Below are 25,151 nucleotides of genomic sequence, written 5' to 3'. Positions count from 1 at the left end.
TTTATTGCAAATCAATCAATCAATCAATGAATGAATACGGGACATTGATGCTGCAGCAATGGTGGTGGCAGAGGGGCGGCCGCCACCTTGACCTCAACCGCCACGTTTCCCCCTTCCTCTGAGGCTTCTATCTCCTTTCTCCATGAGCCTGGACAGCCCCATAGTTGTTGATTCTTCGGGTGGGTGGGTGGGTGTGTGCGGTGGGTCAGGCATGGAAGGCGGAGGAGGACCGAGAGCAGTGGCGGTGGCGAGGCTCGGGCAGCGCGATGCCTCCCTTCCCATCAGAGCAGCCCCAGTCCCATTCCTACTTGTGTGCAAGAAGGAGGGGGCGGGGATCCCTCAGCTGGGAAGGGAGGCTTCCCGTTGCCTAACTGAGAGATCCCTGCCCCCTCCTGCTTGCACGCAAGTAGGAGTTGGGAGGCTGCTCCGACAGGGAGCATGAACCCTCCCTTCACAGCTTAGTTGCTGGGGTCAGGGAAGGTGGAGGCAGCCCAGAAGCTGCATCTTAGAGCCCCTGCACCACCACCATTTGGGGACTTCCGAGCAGCTCCTGAAGCCAGACAGAGCCAACTGCTCCAGGCTGCTGAGACTGCCACTGCTGCGTTTCCCAGGGACATTAGATGAAATCCAGGGACATTCTGGGCATGGAATTTGTCCTGGGACTTATTTGGAAATCCGGGGACTGTCCCTGGGAAACGGGGATGTCTGGTAACCCTGCTATAAATCAGCTGTGGAGATGCCATGGAGGAGTACAGAAAGTTTAGGAGGGCAGATTGAAGTCTGTTGGGGCGAAGCAGAGCAGAATTTGGACCTTCCACTGTGGCTGTATTTGCAGGAAGGGGATGGAACAGTGGGTAGTATGACCAGTAGAGAAGGAAACGTGGATGACAGGGAATGATTAGTGTAGTTGGAAGGAGATGAATAGCCAAGTTGATTTGGGAAATGAGAGGATTTTGGATGCACGCAGGGTCAGGGCTTAGATTCTGGGCAGTTGAGTAAGGAAATGCTGATGCCCAAGAAGGAATGGCGGGTGGGGCTGGCTATCAGGGCAGCAGCACTGCTAATGTAGGGGTTTGGAGAGTCTTGGAAGCCGAACTCCACTCTGATTGGTAGGGTATCTTAGACATAAACCAGTAGTTCTACTGCAGACTTCGCAAAATAGTCACTTTTGGGGTATGAGACTGGATGGGAATGCCTTCACCTGACATGCCATGGCCTTTTTGGTTTCTCCACCCCTGCCCACCACCCCATCACTCCCCATTAAGCTGAGAGAAGGTGTGGTTCCACTTCAATCTTGCAGGATTTGTTGGGGGGTGTTGTCATTATTACAAACCTGAGGTCTACCAACCAGGAAAAGGTAGAGGTACCCCTGACCATTAGGTGCAGTCGTGACCGACACTGGGGTTGCGATGCTCATCTCACGCTATTGGCTGAGGGAGCTGGCATACAGCTTCCAGGTCATGTGGCCACCATGACTAAGCCGCTTTCGGCGAACCAGAGCAGCACACGGAAACACCGTTTACCTTCCCACTGTAGCGGTACCTATTTATCTACTTGCACTTTGACGTGCTTTCGAACTGCTAGGTTGGCAGGAGCTGGGACTGAGCAATGGGAGCTCACCCTGTCGCGGGGATTCGAACCACCGACCTTCTGATTGGCAAGCCCTAGGCTCTGTGGTTTACCCACAGCACCACCCGCGTCCCTCCAACCAGAGCCAGGTGCAAATTACTGGTTCAGTGTTTGATAAAGCCAGCAAGTTGGTGGCTCAGGGAGTGGAACTGATATATCCAGTGTTATTTTTATTTAAAAAAATGTTTAGGGGTACTCTAATTTTGACTCAAGAAAACCACCATCTTATAGTTCAAATTGGGAAAAATAAATACATTAAATGGACAAAAGTACAAAGATTCACAAAATGTTTAGGGGTATGCGTCCCCCCAGAAAGAAAGCACTGGATGTATCTATCATACTCAGTGCTTTTCTTCTAGGAAAAAAGGTGCTGGTACTCCATACCCCTGAGTACCCCCAGACAAAAGCACAGACCATACACTTCATGGACCACACACTGGCTTTGCGATACAAGTTTAAAGGAATCCAGATTTCAATTAGTGTTCCCATTTGTGTGTGTGTATGTGCGGGATGAAGGCTTTTTCCTGCTGCTATTGGGACTCAGAAACCCTGGTTGAGCTACTGTAAATTACATGGCAGTGTACCAAACAGTGCAAAATCTTTTGCCCATTTTTGCCCATCCCAAGTGCAGGACGAATATCTTGGGATGACTCAGCCGTCTTGAACAGCCAGTGGGGGAGGTTTTTTTTTGGCATGTTGGCATGTTTGTGTAGCAGAAGGATAGTTGTGATGTAAGAAGAGAAGACCAAGTCTGTGAAAATCAGTTTGGTTGCTATTTTCCTCCAGTATGAATTTTAATGTTTTTGTCTGTTTTGCAAAAAAGCACTTGCTCTTTCCCACACAAAGTTCATTCTTTTGCAGCAGGAGTTTTATTTTTAGTCCGCCCCCCGCCCTCCAATTACTGGTAATGGTTATATGCAGAGAAGAATGAAAAAAAGAGGTTGTGCGAGGCAGGAGTCACAATCTCTTCTACCACTTCATAGCTGCTGTTCCTGTAACCAGTCCTCAACCACCACCCACCTACCAAAATTACTTCCCTAGCTAGCGAAAGCAGTATTGGCATCTAGCCCAGAAGAATGAGCAGTAGTAAGGTGTAGAAAAGGCTATTGATTCTTTGTACATGTGGGAAATCCTACCGATCAATATAAATAGCAGTAAGAATAACAACAACATACACAAAGGTACTGGTAAATCATGTAACTTTATATCCCAACTCTGGATCCCCTATTAAAAATGGAATCGGATGTCTTTTGTGGGGTGCCTCAGGGTTCTGTCCTCTCCCCCATGCTTTTTAACATCTATATGCAGCTGCTGGGAGAGATCATCAGGGGGTTTGGGCTGGGTGTTCATCAGTATGCGGATGATACCCAGTTCTACCTCTCTTTCAAATCAGAACCAGTGAAGGCGGTGAAGGTCCTGTGTGAGTATTTGGAGGTGGTTGGAGGTTGGATGGTGGTTAACGGATTGAGGTTGAATCCTAACAAGACAGAAGTACTGTTTGTGGGGGACAGGAGGTGGGCAGGTGTGGAGGACTCCCTGGTCCTGAATGGGGTAACGGTGCCCCTGAAGGACCAGGTGCGCAGCCTGGGAGTCATTTTGGACTCACGGCTGTCCATGGAGGTGCAGGTTAATTTTGTGTCCAGGGCAACTGTCTATCAGCTCCATCTGATATGCAGGCTGAGACCCTACCTGCCCACGGACTGTCTCGCCAGAGTGGTGCATGCTCTGGTTATCTCCCGCTTGGATTACTGCAAGGTGACCTGGAAACTGCAACTAATCCAGAATGCGGCAGCTAGACTGGTGACTGGGAGCGGTCACCGGGACCACTTAACACTGGTCCTGAGAGATCTACACTGGCTCCCAGTACGTTTCCGAGCACAATTCAAAGTGTTGGTGCACTGTTGACCTTTAAAGCCCTAAATGGCCTCGGTCCTGTATACCTGAAGGAGCGTCTCCACCCCCACCGTTCAGCCCAGACACTGAGATCCAGCGCCAAGGGCCTTCTGGTGGTTCCCTCATTGCGAGGTTACAGGGAACCAGACAGAGGGCCTTCTTGGTAGCAGCACCCGCCCTGTGGAATGCCCTTCCATCAGATGGCAATGAAATAAGCAGCTATTCTAATTTTAAAAGACATCTGAAGGCAGACCTGTTTAGGGAAACTTTTAATATTTAATGCTGTATTGTTTTAATATTCGATTGCGAGCCGCCCAGAGTGGCTGGGGAGACTCAGCCAGATGGGTGGGGGTATAAATAATAAATTATTATTATTATTATTATTATTATTATTATTATTATTATTATTTTGTTTACCTTGATTCAAGACTGAATTATTAGCTGCTTTAAATGACAAATCTTGCAGTGGAAAGTAAACTTTGATATTTATTTATTATAAAACCTGAGAATCAAATATGCAAATGGTATGCCATTACAATATTTAAAATCACAATGGTGATTCCAAATGACTGGAATGAGAAAGAAGCACCCCTTTTTTTGGAAAATATTAAATCAAGAGGGAAAGGCAAGTCTGAGCAAAGATAATTTGAGCTGCTTGCTTGGAAGCAGCTTGGGAAACATCTGACCAATTAGGATACACTAGTGAACCATTCTCTTCTGTCTTCCCCAATGTAAAAGGTGAAATTTCAAAATCCACACTGTTAAAGGCTTCTGAATGCCCATTGTTTGACTTGCAGCATCACTCCATTTTGAAAGATACTTCTTTACCCTCCCCTGCCCCCAAATAATAATAAAAGGCTAGGCCACTTTTAAGAGGCTAGCTTAAATTTCTAATTTAAACAAACAAGGGGAACTGAGAAAAAAAGGCTTTTCAGATAATCTACTTACTGCATCTTTGTTGTGCCTGTCCTCATAATTCCTAGGGCCCCAGTTGCTAGAATTAATCACAACCCTTGTTAATTTCCAAAGATGCAGCAGCGACCTCTCCAGCTTTCATTGTGCTTGTTTACAATATTGCTGCTCTGTTCTAATTCCTTTGAAACACAGCAGTAAATCCCACACTTCTCAAAGTGCACAACCTTTCCCCCTCCCACTTCTTGAATAAGTCTCATGAAGGTAGAGACATCTCTTTGATGGTGGAACAATATGAAGCAGAAATGCATTGTAAGTTCCTGGAAGTATCCACAAAGCTCCAGGCTTGCTGGACCAATACCAGGGGAATATGAGCTTTCTTTAAAAAACCAATGTGTTGTATCTGACAAAGCTGTTCCATTTGCGCAAGGACTCTTCCTCTTCCTTTTCCTCCACTCTACCTCCTCCAAATCTGTTCCAGATGGTTGGGGTAACTTCAAGGACAGATTTGGGATGTGTGTGTGCAGGCAAAGAGGGAGTGGACATTCTGCTGCATAAGTGGCAATCTTTGCATGATTATGGGGCGACTTCTTTGGGTACAAACTGATATACCTTATCTTCCCATTTCACCGTGGAAGTTGTTGATGCCAATGAAAGCGGTCAGGCCAACAAACTGACCAACTCAAAACAACTGAATTTTAGAAAGCTGTAATTAAGTGGCTTCTAAAAAATCTACCCTATTTGTGGGAAGACAAATTGGGGGGGGGGCAGGAAGAATTTCACTAACTTTCTCAAAGGGGAATATACCGTAAATTCCACCATAGTTTATTGAGGGTGGTGTAACTTACCATTAGCAGTTGAGAGTAGCATGTGGTATGTGCAGCCAAAGTAGAAGAATTTAACCCCTACTCATCAGCTGAGTGCTGGTCAGATCCGGCTCACTTTGGCTGTATGCCCCAGTTCCCCTGCTTGGGAACAGGCATGGAGGTTCAGCTATGTGGAGCTGTTTGCAAAAGGGATATCAAAGAGCCCTGTGCTGCGCTTTCCCACCCACTTGTCAAATTTGGTCTACTGGGGTATGGGGGATATGGATTTGAGCCATTGGCCAGTAAAGGTTCTCCACTCTTGCTCTCCATAGACATCTAGCATGTCAAGGGTTCATCCTGGTTTTCTCCAAGATAGGCTAGTTTTATATTTGCTAAAGCCCCCAATCTAGTAACATTAAAATGCACCCACCAACACTCAGCAGCCTGAAGGGGTAAAGTCCTAGGAAAGCTTTCTCACATGAGTTTTCTTACTGCATAGATTGGCCCTCATATGAGATCACGTACATATGGCTGGAGGAGACTCTTGAGAGTCCCATGGACGGCAAGAAGATCAAACCTATCCATTCTGAAGGAAATCAGCCCCGAGTGCTCACTGGAATGGCAGATCCTGAAGCTGAGGCTCCAATACTTTGGCCACCTCATGAGAAGAGAAGACTCCCTGGAAAAGACCCTGATGTTGGGAAAGATTGAGGGCACTAGGAGAAGGGGATGACAGAGGATGAGATGGTTGGACTGTGTTCTCGAAGCTACGAACATGAGTTTGACCAAACTGCGGGAGGTAGTGGAAGACAGGAGCGCCTGGCGTGCTATGGTCCATGGGGTCACGACGAGTCGGACACGACTAAACGACTAAACAACAACAACAACAACATATGGCAAAGTTAAGCAGATCTGCTTGTTACTGGATTTTGGAAATGAGATAGGATAAGATAAGGTAAAGGTAAAGGACCCCTGGACGGTTAAGTCCAGTCAAAGGCAACTATGGGGTGTGACGCTCATCTCTGCTTTCAGGCTGAGGGAGCCGGCGTTTGTGCACAGACAGCTTTCCAGGTCATGTGGCCAGCAGGACTAAACTGCTTCTGGAGCAACAGGACAACATAACGAGTGCCAGGGCACATGAAAATGCTGTTTACCTTCCTGCCTCAGCGGTACCTATTTATCTACTCGCACTGGTATGCTTTCGAACTGCTAAGTCGGCAGGAGCTAGGACAAAGCGACAGGAGCTCACCCTGCTACGCGAATTCAAACTGCTGACCTTACAATCAGCAAACTCCAGAGGCTCGGTGCTTTAGACCATTTAGAAATGGGATAATCCACAAGTGGGAAGCCAAGAAAGGTGTGTATGAAATCTCCCTGGACCACTTGCAGTTTGGTGCTTTGTATCTAGAATGTGCACTGCCTTCTCCAACATCAGCACTTCAATTTCCAAATGACAATATAGGTGCACAAAACATTGAGAGCCAATTTCCAACTACAAAACTATTGTGTTGGGCATTCCGCAATGACACTCATAGTTTGCAAATCCAATTACAATTTGAGTGTTCCCTATGGAACAGCTTGATATGTAGAAATTAGCAGGTGGAGCTAAATCCGACCCTCTGCTGATCACTGCCAATAAAATATCCATTTGAGGGCCACTTGCAATGGCCAGGCAGCTGAAAAGCTGGCAACCCTATACAGTACAGTACATACTTGGTAAAACAATTTGTAAAATCAGCTTTAATTCATATACCCTTAAACAGTGCTTTTTTTTCTAAAAAAATGTTTAGGGGCACTCTTATTTTGACTCAAGAAAATCACCATTTTATAGTTCAAATTGGGAAAAATAAATACAGTAAATGGACAAAAGTACAAATATTCACATAATGTTTAGGGGTATCCGTACCCCTGCGTAACCCCAGAAAAATCTCTGCCCTAGAACTATTTCTATGGGACAACTGAAGACTGAGGAACAAACCCTGAGAAGGAGAGGATGGATAAACTGTTGATTTGCAACAAATACATTTGCTATTTGGACGCATATGGCAAAAAGGTGAAAAGAAGGTATAAAAGAATGACAGCTTTCTTTATCAGGGAGGATAAAACCACTGCTCACCTATGCCAAAAAGACAGAGCGATGTTTCCGTTGACTCTGTTTCACCTAGTTACAGGTGTTTCTAGAGGGCTCACAAAGAGCTAATCTGCCTTTTCTTTCTATACTATTGTATTTTAATATTTTGTTGGAAGCCGCCCAAAGTGGCTGGGGAAACCCAGCCAGATGGGCAGGGTATAAATAATAAAATAAATAAATAAATAAATAAATAAATAAATTAAATTATTAAGTGGTGTGTGTCATCCAAAACTGTCTAGGTGGAACCTTTTGCTCTTCTCCTAAATCTGTTGGAAAGGATAGTATTCTTCCCTGTACAACCTAGATGCACCATACTTAGGCAAAATGCAATTTGACCTAGCTGACAACAGCTACGACAAAGGAAGCTTTAAGTTTAATGTAGTTAGAGTGCCATCTACTGATCACATGCAATTCCGGAGAACTCTGCACAACTTCTAGCAGCTTTGGAGCTGTTGTTTAGTGAGGGCCCTGAAGCCAAAGCAGCCACCTGACTTAGGTAGAAGTCACACACACATTTTTCATTCAATTCAATGAGCGCTCAAATGTTCTTCTTCCACTTCAGGTAATGCCATCATTGCAGCTCACGAGTTCTTCTCGCTTTCACTGCTACACCCACCCACACCTCTCCAGCTATGTAGGAGAAAGCATTCATGACGTACCCACCTCAGATACTGCCTCAACGGCCATGGATGCAATTCCATCATGCTGTGGTTGGAGACAGCTTGAACAATGCCTCGCTCCCTTTTCTTCTGCACTGCATGCCCCACTGCCATTTCCTTCATCCACCCCTGCTGGGAAGGTGACAAGGTCAAGGGAAAGTCTTGTCAATTTCATTGATGCCAATTTCCTCCTCTCTCTCACTCTCTCTGTACTTTGTAGAAATAGGGGGGAAAAGGTCAGGAAATTCAATTGTCAATTTCAGTGGAGCAAATTAAATGATACGGAATGTCTTTTCATAGGTAACCCACATTTTCTCTATTATTCATGCCACCTGTCTATCCTTTTCACACTCACTCTCTGGTTTTTATTAGAAGAAGACTAACAGAAGAACATGCGGTAAACATGCAGAATCTACTGCTACATCTCAAGCCCTGCTTGCTTGTGCTGAGAAGGGCACAACATTGTGGTGTGGTTTCTCTCGGCTTTTTAGCAGAACACCCCATTTTGGGCCCTAAACATTCTTGTGGTTGCAGCAGGGACCTCTGCAGAGGTATAGGCTCCCCTACCAACCAAACCTTATCCCTTTCCAGCAAGCAATATCAGGGAGTCCCTTCCCCTATTTTGTTAGCAAGCCTCCTCACCACGCACAGGTACAGATTCGAAGAGTCTTGTGAATTAGGCTCTTAAGGCTCCCTACCCACTTTGGTGTCTGAATTTTCACATGACTGCTGTCAAGATAAAAGTGGGAAGAGGAAGACAATGCACACAGCCTTGAGCTCATGGGAGAAATATCAAAATACAAATATACAACAACAAATAACATTTATGTACAAAGCCACAACTCTCAGCAAAACATGCACACAACATGTTTTGCTAACCTTAATAAACAAAACAAAACAAAAAAGCTACTGTATCTGTGTTCTAATCTATAAGAATTCTAACTTGCTGAAGCTATAAGGCATTTGATGATTCATTTTGGATTTTATACTTTTGTTTATGGCAACTACACAGCATTAAAATAACAGCACAGTTATGCTGAACAACCTAGTAGTGGTTGGGTGGGAGACATGAAAAACTGGAGTGTGCATGTGTGCAATAGCATCGTTTCTTCTAAGCAGGGATGAAGTCTCATTTATTTCAAGGAATTACGGTACTTTTCAATAAAACATACTAAAAGCCAGCCAACTGTGTTTCATTTTGTAAAGGCAGCACACTTGTTGAGTGAATGAAATAATACATATAGGGGCAAAATGCTTAAACAAACTCACCCCAGTATCCTCTTCCATCTAGCTTGTCCTTTTTCTGCTGTTCTGGGAGGGCCCCTCCTGAGTGGTCAGCATTTCTGATTGCTTAGCAACAGTGAATAAGCAACCTTAGAAATGTTGCAGGCTGCCAAGTATTGAAATCTTGGAGTTGCTTCCACATTTTGTGCTCTTAACTTTCTTCAGAATTTTCTAATTGACTTTTTATTATATTTTAAAGAAAGCAAAGACTTGACGGCCCTGGGAGGCAGCATGCTTTCTTCCCTTTTACCTCACCATATATCACTTTAGCAAGGTGACCATGATGCATTCCGAAGTCAGGACTATAATCATGTAGCTTTTGTTTACAGGTAGGTAGCCGTGTTGGTCTGAGTCGAAGCAAAATAAAAAAATTGGTGCTACTGAAGGAATTTTTTCATGTAGCTTTTGTCCATGGAAGACCTCCTCCTCCAGCTTTGGTTCTGAAAACCTATTCTGATTATTCACAGAAGTTCCCTTTCAAGGACAGTGTTTGGACAGAAGACTAAACCAAGGTTTATCATTGCAAAAATGATCCTACCCCCTTGCTAGGCTTGTGCACTCTCCTCTTCCTCCCCCAGTATGGCTGTAACGGAGGGAATTTTAAATTGACAGCAGTTTAGCAAGTCATCTGAACCCTAAATTGAAGTTAACATTCACTATGGTTAATGAAAACTAACCAACTTCATAACCTATTGTTAGAAATTGGCTTGTTTCCACTAACAATGGTTAGCCAGTTTGACCAGCTCTGGATGACATGGCATTTTGTGGTTAATTGGAAATTGAAGTGAGTACTTATGGACTCCTCCTTGCGGCCACAGGAGATAAAAGAGTGAGAGGTGGAGAAACATAGGGACCTGGAGGAGTCTAGGCTCATTGTTGTGTTGTTATGCTATGGTACAGCACTATGCTTGAATGAATATTCCTGTTTATGCAACATTCTAAAAAGGAGGAATAAAATTATCTCTGTAAAACAATTGCTATGCAGCCTGGCTTGAGCTTTGCTTGTTTCAGTCTATGCTTCCTGCTCCTACCTGTTCTCCTAGCTCCAGATTTTGCTGTAAGATAAACAGGTTTGACCTGGATTTGGTAGTCCTGACAATCTGGCCTCCCGTTTTCCATCTTTTCCTTTTGACTTCTGCACAACAGGGGGTTGGCAAATACAGATACTCATTTTATATGATCCTTTGTAAATGTCTTTGTGGTTAGATAATCCTTTTGTGCTACATTTGGTGGTGAATCCCATCTGTTTATCAAAACACTTTGCTTGCTCACCTTTCATTGTTCTGTTGGCAGCTTTGCTTTCCAGTGCCTGTAAGCAAATGTCACCAGCTAGGCCTCTCAAATGTCCAACAAGATGCACTTTACTTTTCTGCAGATCCATGGCCAAATTCACTGCGTTGTTAAATTCCAGTTCAGAAATATTAAACAATGCTATCTATAGAAACACCCTCCGTTGTTTTGATATTTACTTTTTTGATTACAGACCATGGCTGGGGAACCAGGGGTCCTTCATAAGTTGCTGCACTACAACTCCTGTCATTCCTGACCATGCTGGCTGGGGCTGCAGGATTTCATAGGAGTGATTGTACATAGTAGCTAAGAGACAAGAATAAAAGCACCAGGTTCAAATTTCACCTTTCCCATGAACTCAATAAGTAGCCTTAAGACTGGAGTGAGTTTTATTTGATAGTCAAATGCACTCTCTATTGTAACACTCAAATTGCCCCATGTGGTTCAGTAACAGCATTCTTTATGCTTGTAGCACATTATGTATAATGTTGAGGACTGTAGCTGACTTACTACAGGTGTTTCACATGTCTTAATCTGTAGCCTGTTCCGCTGAGATACCAGAAAAAGCTGCAATGCCTAACATACTTGCTAGAGAATAAGGCCATTCCACACAGTAAAAATGCACAGGATTGCACTGCACGATCTAGAATTTGTCCTTAATGAAGGTTGTTATTGAAGTGTGTTGGGCAGTATACAGCCAATAGATGAGTACTATTTGGAGTTCTGGTTTTCATATCAGCCTTCTGTTTTTTTGTTGATTCTTTGTGCTACCCCTCTTTTGCTGTTAGGGCTTGCCCACACTTGCACTTGTCCCATGCTTTCGAGGCACAAGTCCAAGTTTTTTGTTTGTCCCAGCATTTCCCCTGGGAAAACCTACTGTTTACCGCTGAATCAAAACAAACGTCAATCTGCAGAAACACTGTTTAATGTTGTTCCGATTCAGTGGCAAACAGCAGGTTTCTGGGGTAGGGGGAGCAGTGGATGAGACTTTATATTCTTTTGTTAATTACCTGCACGTGGGTTACAGGTCTCATTATTTTCCTCCCACACTTTTAACACTGTAAATGCTGTTGTAGCTATATTAAAGCATACAGGGGAAAATAAATGCTTTAAAAAAAATCCAGCTCTATACTCTGTTTCTCTCTGTTGTCAAAGAGGTCAAACAGCCAAGGAAGGTTGCTGCATTGCAGATTGGAAGCGGTGTGAACTCCCCCAACGAACAGATGAAGAAACACTAGTGTCACCTCAGCTCCTTTTAAGGATCAGTACCAAATCATCTCCCTCCCACTCTCAATGGAGCCATACTTTAAAATATATACAAACACAAAGCTAATTTAACATACAGTATATGCTATTAGGGTCTAAACTGGTGGTTACTGATTAGAAATGAAACACTGGGTTTGAAAGAACATAAGAAGAGCCTGCTGGAAACAGGCCAGTGGCCCATCCAGTCCAGCATTCTGTTCTCGCAGTGGCCAGCCATCAGATGCCTGTGGGAAACCAAGAAGCAAGACTCAAGCAGCATGGAACTCGCTCCCGTAGGAGGCAGTGATGGCCCACAGCTTGGATGGCTTTAATTGGACAAATTCACGGAGTATATAAGGCTATCAATGGCTACTAGCCTCCATTGCTATGCTTTCCCTCCATGGAGAGTAGCAGTATGCCTCTGAATACTGGGAATCACAAGTAGGGAAAATGCTTTTGTACCCAGGTCCTGCTTGCAGGCTTCCCACAGGCATCTGGTTGGCCATTGAGAGAAATTTGATGCATGTTATCTACTCCAGAAATGCTAATATGCCTGCAAATTTCATCTAGACCTGTGAAAAAGTTATGGATGTTTTCAATTTCCCCCCCTTATATTGAATTGTACTTTCCCTACTGATATAAGATTTGGCTGCTGAGCAGAATTGGAAGCATAGTAGACCGAGGTTTTCTTGTTTCAGAAGTGCTGCAGGGGGCTCCCAAGCAAACCTTGATGTACTGTAAGAACACACTTTTGCTTTTGTACATGTATAAAAATACCTGTGTGCTTGCTCAAAAATGTAATGGAAGGTGGGGAGGACTAATTAGGGGCAGATACCTTCTGTCAAAGTTTGCCCACTGATGCAGGCTGCAAGCAGAATAGAATATCCATTACTGGGGGAAAGGGATGTGCAGAAGCTATTGTGACAAACCCACACACATAGTAAAAGGGGCTAGTTAGGGGAAAAACCAGGAGATACAGCTGTTATCATCTGGTCCAATTAAAATAATTCAAAATACACTTGCATTTTTGATATGCTTTCTGAACGGATTAAGTATGATCAGAAACGTCTCCATTTTAAAAAAAGTTTCTAATAATGAGTTCTCTGGAGTCAAAGAGCGACAGGAGGAGGGAAAGTTCGCCAGCTGCCAGCGCAGCCTTGAAAGAGACCTTCATTGCATTCCCACCCCCCACCCCCCATTTCACTTTTAATTTGTATGCCGCATTCCTATATTGCCCACAAGGCGGTTTACAAGTCGCAGGAACAACAAAACACACAACCAAGATCACACGTCCTATAATAACCCGTTGCAAATAAGTCGTAGCAAAGAGAAAAAAGGACTTAAAAAAAGAAAAACGTTCGCACACCCTCTCCCTCCTTCGAGCGCGACCCCCTCCACCAGCACTTCAACCACAGAATGCTTCTGGTCGTTCAGGCTTCCGCTCTTCTCCCCGCAACCCGCTGGGGAGGGCAAGGACTCCCCGCTCAGCCAATCCGGGGCGACCGGGGCCCAGGAACCGGAAGCGCGCGCGCGACGTCACAATGGTCGCGATGGCGCCTGCGCAGCGACACGTCTCCCTCCTCTCGTAGCGCTGGCGCTGCTGGGGGTCGAAGTGGAAGAGGGAGAGCGAGAGCAGGAGGTGGTGGGGGCGGGGGGGTGAAGCGGCCAGTGGGTGGGGCAGGCAGGCAGGCAGGCGCTGCTCCTGTTCTCGCGGGATCCTCCGAGCGGCCGCTGCTTCGCCTGGCGCTGGCTGGAGGCGAGCGCCGGGAGAGGAGGAGAGCCGAGGGGGGCGGGGCGTGTGAGCAGCCATGGCGGGGCAGCAGTTTCAGTACGATGACAGCGGCAACACCTTCTTCTACTTCCTCACCAGCTTCGTGGCCCTCATCGTCATCCCCGCCACCTACTACCTGTGGCCGCGGGACCAGCATTCGGGTGAGTAGGCGAGGGCGAAGCCGCCGCCCGCCGCCCCAGCTCCCCCGGCCGCGGTGGGCCTGGCGCCGCCGCGTGTGGGTGGGGGAGCCCCGTCCCTCTCCTCTGGCGGGTTCCAGGAAGCCCACTTTCCACCCCGCAGCTTCCCCTCGAGGGGCTTAGCGCTCTTCCTCCCCGAGCTCCTGCAGCGGAGCTGCTGTGAAGACGGTGCCGGTCTCGAAGGCCGTTCCCACGCCGCCACGCTTCCCGTCGAGGCTCTCTTTTCCTCCAGCTGTTTGTGTCGAGTCTCTGGAAGTGGACAGGAATCCTAGAAGAAGACCGGGATTTTGTTTATTTACAGTAATTTTAAAAAGAACATATCAGTGTAGGTTTTTGGCTTGCAGGTTTTCATGTTGCAGGCACATAAGGTGCATTTGGGGTGTCACGCGTGAAAGGAAGCCAATATTAACGCGTGGAATGAAAGCCTAAGGATTACGTAAACGTGGAGCAGCCAGCCCTCTTTGACTTCGCTGGGTGCACTCACTGAGTATATACTCCAGATCAGAGTCGTATACTGTATTCGGTGCTTGATCTATCTGGGGAAAATGCCACCGACTGCTTTGTTTAAGTGGGTTAGGAGCTTTTCATGTTGAAAGGGGAGAGTTTTTTCTTCCTGATTGTGAGCATGAGAGAGATAAGGGCCAAGTAATCTTCATTACATGGCTTCTTTGCCTGTGCACTGTGAAGCTGCCTTGGGAGCAAGTTGTGGTAGCTTGTAGCATGATAGAGATGTGAAGTAACGATCCTTATCATTTCAGTGAGTGCTTCAGAATAAATAGGTTTGTATCAAGCTCTGCTTCGGTGTAGCTTTTAGCCTAAAACAAATCTTCACTTGAGAACTTGGTAGTTAGTAGTACACTGTAATCCGCACCCCATTTGACTTTGTAGTTTTAATTTCCAGGCTCCTAGAAGACTATTGGGGAATGTTTAGAACATTTGTTATGGACGAGGATGCAAGCATTGTTGGAAAGTTCAAGAGGCTGTGAGTTTTTCTGAAGCTAGATAGGAGAAACCTGCTCCTGACCTTTGCAGCAAACCAGCCAGCAAATGATAGTATCTCATAGATACTGAGCATCTGGATTGTTGCACCCCTTGTTACAGAGGTTGTGAAGTCATGGAGGTGTAAACGACTAACCAGCCAAAAAAACAGCTTTATTACTTGGTTCTCATAATAAATAGGCAGAAATGTTAAGTAATACAATACACTCTAAGAAGGACACGTCCTAAGTTTTGAATCTGCCTTCCTGGATTTTATGGCTATTTTTTTCTTCATCCATTAGCATCATCTGAAATCTTTAGTCTAATGGGATCCTGAAGCTAGATTGAAGCTGTCTAGTTTCCTGATATGTGGCTGGTGATGCATATATCTAAAGTATCTTTGCCAGATTCCTAGCCAACCTTTTCCTGAAAAGAAAGAGATACTGCCAAGGAATTCTGAATAATTTTCTGTTTTTGACTGGCTCTGAATTAGAACCTGCTTTAGCATCCTCTTTTCATTTAGTTTCATAGTCCTTTACTGGAGAAAAGTAACCATTGTTGTCCCACATGCAACAGTGAATTGTAGTTTGTTGTGACTGCATTGGGCAATCGTTTTCTCTCTTTTAAAGTAGGTATGGGGGTTGAGGCAGAGTTCATTTTTGAAAAACAGAATGTTTCCCTGAGTGTTCACACCAACTTTTAAATTCTGATACATGAGTCTTCAAGGTAAATGGTATGTTTGAAAATCAGTGCAGGGCTTGAATTGATGTTTGAGCTACCAGATTGTGCCATGAACTTTATTCTGAATTCCTAGTGGAGTAATTATTGTGTTACAAACAAATTGACAGACTTTCAACTCATTGGCAAACGGGTAAGTTGAACCAAAAGCCTGCCTTCGGTCACCCATATATCACAATAAAATGTTTGCTTTATAAGATAGGACTTAGTCTGTGACAGGCATAGGCAAACTTGGCCCTCCAGATGTTTTGAGACTACAATTCCTATCATCCCTGACCACTGGTCCTGTTAGCTAGGGATCGTGGGAGTTGTAGGCCAAAAACTTCTGGAGGGCTGAGTTTGCCTATGCCTGGTCTATGGCCTTGTCAGACATAACACCAAATTACATTACTTGGACTTGTGAGTTTCTCACTCTCCCCTTGCACATCTGCAAGGAGAAGATTGGAAGCTTTTGGTTCCACTTTCAATGAACCACCATTTAATTTTGTGTGTGAACCCTAAACTTTGGCTTGTCTTAATGCCAGTTAATTTGAAACAAGCCAGTTTCATAAACCATGGTTTGAAGTTGACTTGTTTTTGGTAAACCATGGTTAAGAATAATTACAGTGTGTCTGGTTCAGATGTAGCACTATACTGTGGTTAAAAAGTAAAGTGAATGATTTTGGTCTTTTCCTTTGGCCAAGCTCGTGGACATGCAGGTAGTAGTGCATGAACCTGGGGCTTTTTCATATGACATATAGGCACAGTCTAGTGTTGCATCTAAATCAGACCTCTGTTTAAAATCTTTTAGCTACTTAAAATTCTGTATGTGGAAGCAGCTGTTGAACAACATTGCTGCTTGTAAATTAAAAGTGGCAACTGGAAGAAGAAATACACGTTGTTCTGCCAAACATGGTGTTCCAGAGTTAGGCACTTTCTGGGGACTTGGCATGCCACCTGGTATTGCTGCTTGTTTCCACCTCTGCCATGCCATGTTGGTGTCACGGTTTTCTTCGCTTTGTCACACAATGCTTGTAAAGCCTGTGTGTGTTTGTGTGTTGCGGAAACACTCCACATTGCTCAGTGGTGTATACTGTTTAGCATAGCTGCAGCCAGCCTGACTAATTTTCCAAATATTAGGAACAGACTACACTGCACATTTGGAGGTTGAAAGGGTCATTAAATAAGCCAGCATGTATAATTTATGCCATTTCAAATAGTATATGCAAATTGGCTTTAGCAACAAAATTTTAAAAAATGTGATGGGGAAAGAGGTTATACAACCGATGGGGTAAAACTTCCTGGCGTCCTCTGGTTTTAGGAAAATGTTGCAATTTGTGCCGTTGCCGGAAGTTGCTTAGCAGGTGGTGCACCTTGCGCTTCAGCCGTTGGCCACAAGCTGTGCAATCATGTTGCTGTCTAAAATGTTTCCTTTAGATCATTTACACCATTGCACAGAGGATACACTTCTATCCATCATGTAATAAAGATAAAGAGCAGTGATGCTGATGCTCTTTTTATTCCTGTTTTGTATATATGTGTGTCTATAGATCTGTTAACATTTAGTTTTTCTCAGCTTGCAGTTCAGAATGATGAAATGTGACATAGGTTGGTGGTGTGAATTGCATGACTGGCCCTTGGAAGACTACGAACAGCAAGAACACTGGGCTGTATCACACTCATGCAGCAGCAAGGTTGAACAGCCTTGGAGAGTGCAAGTTACAGGAGGGAGGAAAGAGTGAGAAGTTCCAGTTGTAGGAGAGGAAATCTTATTGCGCACCACTGTCTTAAGTTGTTTATGTTGGTGCTTTGCAGAGGAGTCTTAGCCGTCTTAACTCTGAAGTAAGTCCTATTGAATTCAATGGAGCTTACTCCCAGTTGGTGGGGTTAGGATCACAGCCTTCCTGCTTCTAATGTTGCAGATGCACAACATTGATGCATTTGATTTATGGTTGCAGGCGGCTTCTAAATAGCTTCTCATCTGTGGTGGGTGAATTACCCCACCCCCGTGACAAATCAAAGTTTAATTTTGGGGGACAGAGAGCAACACAAATTAAGGCAGATACATTGCTGGTAAGTAGGCAGGCAAACATTATTATGTCTTAGTATCTTTTGGTATACCTTTACTGCAATACAATTTTGCAGAGTTATTTTAATTCTTCTAATGTGTATTAGACCCAGTCATATAATAGGGTTTCAGTTTAATAGGAAACAATGTCTTAAGGTTGTAGGTGTCCAAAAATGAGGTGCTGCATTTTTAACAATCTTTAAATGTTACAACTTTTGCACGATATGTGCATACAGAAGAATGTTAAATGGTACTTCTTGTTTCTTTTTTTTAATAGGTGTTGTCATAATGGCTGTGGCGCTAAGCCTGTTGAATTCAGCACACTTTAGGTGGTGGTTCACTTCAAATTCTTACATCGCTTCTAATGATGGAAAATTAATATGCAGTTCACCTTGCCATCCATTTATATCAGGAGCAGAATGTATAATTACTTATTTTGCTGTTTTGGTTTAAGTTCCATAGAATATTGCGCTGCTTAGGGAATGATAATGGGGCCTCGTTGGGCTGAGTTTACAGTATTTCTAGAGAACCGAACTAGCTTGGCACTGAGCAGTGAATGTTCATTTGATAGCTCAGTGCCTGTCCGATTGTTTAGATCCCAGAGTTTTAACATACTGTGTAGGACTGTTCTAAAATAAATCATTACATCCACTGCAGTAAAAATCATTACTGTGTAGAGTTGCTGGAAAACCATTTGATCATGAAAAATAGTAAATTCTGATTAACCTTGACTTAAGGTGATTATGAACTTCAGTGTGTGTGTGTAAGAGGTGTATTGAGAAGCAGGTGTTCAGATGACAAAAGTACAAGCAAGCCGACTTCTACTTCTGGCTGCTCCTTAGTATGCAAACTTGCACATCTATATTCATCCTGGTGGGGGATGGCTGCAGACAATAAATCTTAATGTTTTATTTTATGTGTTTATATTGGGTGGTATCCAGTATTGTCTGTTTGGTGGAATGAATGAATAGCGGAATGTCCCCTAACTCATCAAAGCATATTTTGAGGAACTAGTGGTGAGGGAGAATTTTCACATTCTCCCTCACCACTTGAATTTTCACATTCAAGTTTTATCCAAGGCCCTGTCTCTCTGCCAGTCACCTTACTTAAGACCTATTTCTGCATAGGCATGCATAGGATTATGTTGTAAGAAAAGGTTAGTTGATGAGCAGCTATTTAGCTGATATGGTTTTGCATTTTCTATGAAGCAAGACTGAATAGTTGCACCACTATATTTATGTAAATTACCATTGGGTTAGTTTGTCTTCCTGCTTTTGCTAGGTGTATGTAGGTGCTTGTGGTATGATAGAACATTAGTTTAGTACTCTTAAACCAGTGATGGCCACACTTGGCCTTCCATCTGTTTTGGGACTAAAGTTTACATCATTCCTGACCACTGGTCCTGTTAGCTAGGCATGATGGGAGTTGTAGGCCCAAAGCAGCTGGAGGGCCAAGTTTGGCCATCACTGTCTTAAACAATGGGGCTTTAGTATGGATCTGAGCTACTTTTTTTTAACGGCAATACTGCATTGTTTACTTGGAAGAAACTCTAATTTCAATGGAACTTGCTTCTCTGTATGCATATTTAAAATTGCATCCTTAAAAGTCCTCTAAACATGCAGCTTAATTTTTACACACTTCTTGAGAAAATCACAATCCCTGAACTTTCTGCCAATTAATTTGACCTTGTGTCTGAAATAAAAGTGTAAATTGTGTCAAGTTTTATATGTGTTTACTAAACTAAAATAAGAGAGCTGAGCATGTCACAAAAATATCTGTTCTTGGTCGGTATGGTGTGATTATGTTGGTACTTTGCAGGAAGCAGCTGCTACAGTTAGCAACAAATTCTAAGAGTGTACACATTTGACTTGTGAAAAATCTAGGATGATCTCAGTGGATCTGCTTTCTGTTTCTTTGAACTGTAGCATCTGCTATATTTGAACCAAATCATAGGTTCAAGCTACAATTTTGGTTCAGCTCGATGAGTGTTCCATGGAAGCTTTACATACTTCCTATGAATTTGACTGATTTACTAGTTGTATATATGGATGGGGAAGAAACTGGATTCAGTTTGCATTTAAATTCACCTATTCCATACATTCCAAAAGAAGACGCAAACCATAACCTAGCCATCCTTTGAAATTTGTACTTGAAATTTGCTATGCAGTTCTCCAGCCAAAGTAAAATGTGCACAAAAGTGCAAATATTGCTGAAAATAACATATATAAATCAATCATATTGGGGAATATTGCTTTCCAAAAATGTCTGTATTGGGCAGAATTGAATACAAATGTTTATATCAGTAGAAATGCACACAAAAATGCTGATGAATTTCCATGAGGCTTAAAAAAATTAAAATGTGGAGAACTGAACTTGAGATTGGAAAAATGTGGAGCTGGGAGCAACCAAAATTGACAGTTTCATCTATCCCTACTTGCACATCACATCCCACTTTTTGTCTCAAATCTGAAAGCTACTCACAGTGTTTAGAGAACATCAACTGTTCAATTAACATTTCAACCTATACAACATAAAAATGTAGAGCTTTTTGTTGTATTCTAGTGTTTCCCAGAGCTTTGGTCCATGATTGTATGTCTTTGCAGATTACTTGAATAAATTATTTAGCACATTCCTTACAGAAAATAGACTTAAAATTCAAGGTTCTAATGTCAAGTATCATTAAGTGCTTTAAAAAACCCTGTGCATATGCTTCTTGGTTTGTTTGTATTACTTAGCCCACTGTGTAATGGAAGAGCGAAAACAAGCCATCATGTTCTTAACTAGTGACGCACAACAGTAATAAATGAGTTGGAAAGATAAACTTTTTTTTTAGTTTCAAGAACCTATTTGCATCTTGAAACAGTGGTAAAGAATAGTATGTTATCTCTTTCAAAATAATTAAAGAGGAATGTGCAATTTAAGTAGAAAGACTGCACTTGTTCCACTCCTGAGAGTTACCAAGAACAAACGTATGATCGTGGCCAAATGATTGGGAATGGTACCTCTTAACCTGCCTTAAAAGCAAAGCTAATATTTTGATTAATTCTGTTTCCATGGCCGGGAAGTGTAGAAACTGGGATACCTAGATAAAGAAAGAACTTGCTCCCTTACTCCTAAAGGAAAGCAGTGTGGCTGCAGGCAGAATGCCTATCAAATACCGTGTTTCCCCTTTTTTAATACATAGTCAAAAAGTAAGCCAGGGCAGGGTTTTTAAGCATTTGAGACATATAAGACATACCCTGAAAATAAGCCATACTTCAGTGCCGCGCGGCGCAAGACCACCAAGTGCCCCAGCCAGCTAGTGGGACCCAGCACGCCGGCCGCTACAGGAGGAGGAAGCCTGCCGGGTTGGGACAGTGCCCGGAAGCAGCTGCGCAGCAGCCGATAAAGCGTGCAGCAGCCGCACGGAGCACCGAGGGCACAAGCCAGCAGGACCCAGCTCCTGCAATGCCGGCTGCGGCAGGAGGAGGAAGCCTGCCGGGTCGGGTCGGTGCCCGGAAGCGGCGGCGACTGCAGCGCTAACAAAGCGCGAAGCAGCGCTGCACGGAGCACCAAGGGCACGAGCGGCAGGAGGAAAGAGAGAGAGGCTCGTTACTTGCGGCACTTTAAGAGAAGCGATCTCCACATTCCGAGCCTCCCTTTTGCGCGTGCGGGCGTGTTAAAGCCCCAGTCGGTTCACTCCCCGCTTCCTCATCGCCATCCCTCCCTTTCAAACGTTGCCTCGGCCCCACAGACCCCTCCCTGGCCATCTTCCCCTAAGTGCGGTGCTGCTTCGTGCTTTGTCAACGCTGCAGCAACCGCCGCTTCCGACAAAGCGCAAAGCAGCGCCGCACTCTCTCTGTGTGTGCGCGCGCGTCCGTCTCTGTGTGTGCGCGCGCGTCTCTCTCTCCCCGTGCTGGTCTGTCTCTCTCTCTCTCTGTGTGTGTGCACGTCTCTCTCCCCCCCCCGTGTGCACGTCTGTCTCTCTGTGTTTGCGCGCGCGTCTCTCTCTCTCTCTCCCCGTGTGCACATCTCTCTCTGTGTGCATGCGTCTCTCTCCCCCCCCCCCCACTCCACAATTCCCTGTTCAGGAGCTGAGTGAATGCGCGTCTCTCTCTCCCCGTGCGTGTCTGTCTCTGTCTCTCTCTGTGTGTGCGCGCGTCTGTCTTCCCCCCGTGTGCACGTCTGTCTCTCTGTGTTTGCGCGCGCGTCTCTCTCCCCCCCCCGTGTGCACATCTCTCTCTGTGTGCATGCGTCTCTCTCTCTCTCCCCCCCCCCTCCACAATTCCCTGTTCAAGAGCTGAGTGAATTCACAGTTGAATCTTGCTTCAACACTGATGTTTACAATATACCGTAGTATCCTGCACTGCAGCTGAGGGCTAGAGTAGACAGGGCAGGTGGTGTGACATACACAGCATGAAACTTCCAATAAAGTAGTAAAGGAACTGACAGTTCAAATGTGAAGATTGTAGAGGCAGACTTGGCAAACTCTTCTGTGAACTGTCATGGCATGTAATCTGATGCTTTTGGAAGCATAAAGTGGCTCCAGTCGGGTGTACATTTGCCCAATGGGGAAGGTAATGGTATCTTCCTGGGCAATGCTGCTTACAGATGTTCTATGGCCATAGGGTGGTTCAGAATAGCTTCATTTCATTTTCTGCTTGTTTTCATATCTAAAAAGCACCGTCTGGCTTTTTAAAAAACTGACGTCCCCTCCCCGTCTAGTTTTGCCAAGAGACCCACTGCAAATCTGGAGGAGGAGTGGCTTTGGCGGGCTCTGAATAATCTCTCTCTCCCTTTCTCCTGGAGGAGGATCTGGTGTGTAGGACTTACAAACCTTCAGAGACCCAGCTCTTGGGGGGGGGCTTTTGGACACCACGCTTTGCCTCCCCTCCGATTGGGAACATTCTGGCATCACAGGAGGTGGCCAAGCGGGTGGTGTCACTTCCGCACTGCCCCCCGCAAGACTTGGCAATAAGATATAGTGATAGGCGCAGTTCTGGAGGGCACCAAGGAAGAGGCGAGGCTGGACACTTCGCCTCCGAGCAACAGCTCCAGCCCCGCCGGCAGCACCCTTAAGACAGCCCTGGATAAATGTACTGTAGATTGCTTTACCATACCGGTACTTATGTGGTAATAAAAAAATAAGACACCACCTGAAAATAAGCCACCATGTGTTTTTTTGAGGAAAAAAAGTTTTAAGACGGTGTCTTAAAAAAGGGGAAACACGGTACATGTGTTAACTGTCAAGCTGCATAAAAGTCAAGACTAAAGCAGACTTAACTTTACCTAAGTACCATTTATAACTACCTGCTGGATCAAAGAGATAGTGGGAATTGTCAACATAATGATAGCAGCGCCATTAGTTAGAGCTAAAAGGGACCAGGCTAGAAGACTGCCCTTTACATGTAATGCCAAACCAGAATAAAAGGGGGCAATTTAGGATGGAAAGAAACACTCCTTAGCTCAGTTCTTTTACCTTTATTATTATCAAGATGACATTACAACTGTATAGTTCTTTGGTTCTAGGCCTCTTTGAAATAAGTCTATTTAAATGCTTGGATGTTGCACATACATGTGGAATTGCAGTGCCAGAAGTAATGTTGAAAGTTGGATCTACAACACTTCTATTGCAGAGGGTTGGAAAATATTTCAGCACAGTCCTTAACATGCATAGTTAAAATTTCACTTTAATAAGGGTATTTATCTTGCATTGTTCTGCATTTTACGAATATTTCTGCATTTTAAGATAAGAAACAAGTTACCTTGACTTTACAATGCTTTCTGTAAATTAATTCAGTTTGAGGTTTAAAAGCCAATTCAAATTTTGCTAGTTCATGCATTTCTATTGTGATATCCAAGCAAAACCTCTTTAAAACATAAGACAACTGAGTTGATTTACATAATGGAGGACATAGGTTTGCATAATATATAAGCATGAGCAACCTTTTCACCTCTGAGGTTCATACTGTATAAAATATCTGGTTCATTATATCAAATTGCATATTTTGCTTTAATTTATATGCTTAATATCACTCAAGGAGATGACTTCAGGTTGTGCTTCTCCTTTTGATAAGTAAATGGATAATTAGACTGTTGCAGTATGTAACTGAATTGGCACATTGTAGTTGTCAATTGTATCTTCTTTTGTGTGAACTTGTAATTGAAGATGATACTATGGCCGAGTTTATATGTAGCAGCAAACAATCGCTATTGGTTTACTGTGAATGTAGAGATCACTCTCACTTCACTCCTTTACCAGCAAAAATGGGTGTTTGTCTTAGTGTTATGTCCAAATAGGCAATTGCAGTCTGTTTTGCCCAACAGCAAACCCTTGTCTTCATGTAATGGCTTGTTTGAGGAAACGGTAACCCCCAGTCTGGAAGTACTGTAATGCTAAACCAAGGATCTTGGTTTGCTAATCCCCACAAAGGTGAAGCAGGAGTTATCTGCACATTCATGGCAAACTGTTAATTAATATTTATATGGTGTGCAAATAAGTGCCTATGAAAGAGTTGAAATCTTAGTCTTTATAGTTAAAATATAATTTAAGGATTGAGCAGATTCAAGAAATCCAAGTCACTACTTGTTTTGCTACTACCAAAATTTAAAATGACATTTTTCCTTCACAGAGCAAATTCGCTTAAAGAATTTAAGAAAAGTGTATGGAAGATGCCTGTGGTATCGATTACGGTTGTTAAAACCCCAGCAGAATATAATTCCCACCATAAAGTAAGTATTGTTTATTATCTAGAATTTCTGTTCTGTTATTGTAGTTAATGCAATGTTACTTTTCAGTTGAAAATGTAATTATTTTTTAGAAGACATCTGAAGGCAGCCCTGTTTTGGGAAGCTTTTAATGTTTGATGGATTACTATATTTTTATGTTTTGTTGGAAGCCACCCAGAGTGGCTGGGGAAGCCCAGCCAGATGGGCAGGGTATAAATAAATAAATAAATTATTATTATTATTATTATTATTCATTATTCTGTAGTATAGTGCTGGACGATCATTGTATTACACCTGTAGGTATTAGTAGACTTGTGGGTGGACTGAAGGGATCATAACTATAAAGAAGCTACAAAGAAGATCAAAGGTTGAACAACACATCATGGAAGGATTCCACTGGGAATCCAGGTGAATGGTTTGGATCTGCAACTTTACTAAGAAATTGTGCTCCTGATCTGTTTTTAAACTGTGTTCTGGGGTTCTTAAGAAGTTTATTGGGGGTTCTTCAATGTGAACATAAGTAGCAGACAAACTTCACTGAAGGACCCATCACTATTGATCTTATCTTTAGAAGTCTAGACACAGGGAGGTGTTGGGTGTATTTTAGGTGAAATTAATTATGTGAAATTATGGTGAGGCCCAGTAGGCCTGATAGTTTACATGGACTTGGAATGTTTGTGATGCATGGGGTTACATCGACACCATAGATTTCTTGGCAGATGAGTCTGTGTAGAGAGAGTTTCCTTAAGAAAAGAGGTATGATTTAACTGGTTTGAATGAATTTACTTCACTGTTCTATTAAGGCAGGTGTGCAGAGCCTTTCACCTCCAGATGTTGCTGAACTACAACTCTTACCCTTGTCT

The 25,151-nt window shown here is 43.7% G+C and overlaps 1 protein-coding gene across 1 annotated transcript in view; it reads left to right on the top strand.

The window, feature by feature from the left end:
* The first annotated feature begins 13,624 nt into the window (after positions 1-13,624).
* Positions 13,625-25,151, top strand: part of SEC63 (SEC63 protein translocation regulator) — a 30,854-nt gene continuing 19,327 nt past the window's right edge. Inside the window, exons 1-2 of the mRNA XM_035109287.3 lie at positions 13,625-13,781; positions 24,192-24,291. Of these exons, the coding sequence (XP_034965178.1) occupies positions 13,658-13,781; positions 24,192-24,291 (224 nt within the window). The 5' untranslated portion in view covers positions 13,625-13,657. The remainder of the gene's footprint in view (positions 13,782-24,191; positions 24,292-25,151) is intronic.

The sequence above is a fragment of the Zootoca vivipara genome, chromosome 3 (assembly GCF_965207765.1).
Source record: "Zootoca vivipara chromosome 3, rZooViv2.hap1.1, whole genome shotgun sequence".
In the NCBI taxonomy this organism is placed as follows: Eukaryota; Metazoa; Chordata; class Lepidosauria; order Squamata; family Lacertidae; genus Zootoca; species Zootoca vivipara.
Note: the sequence above shows the minus strand (reverse complement) of the source record. Positions and strands in the feature narration are given on the sequence as shown.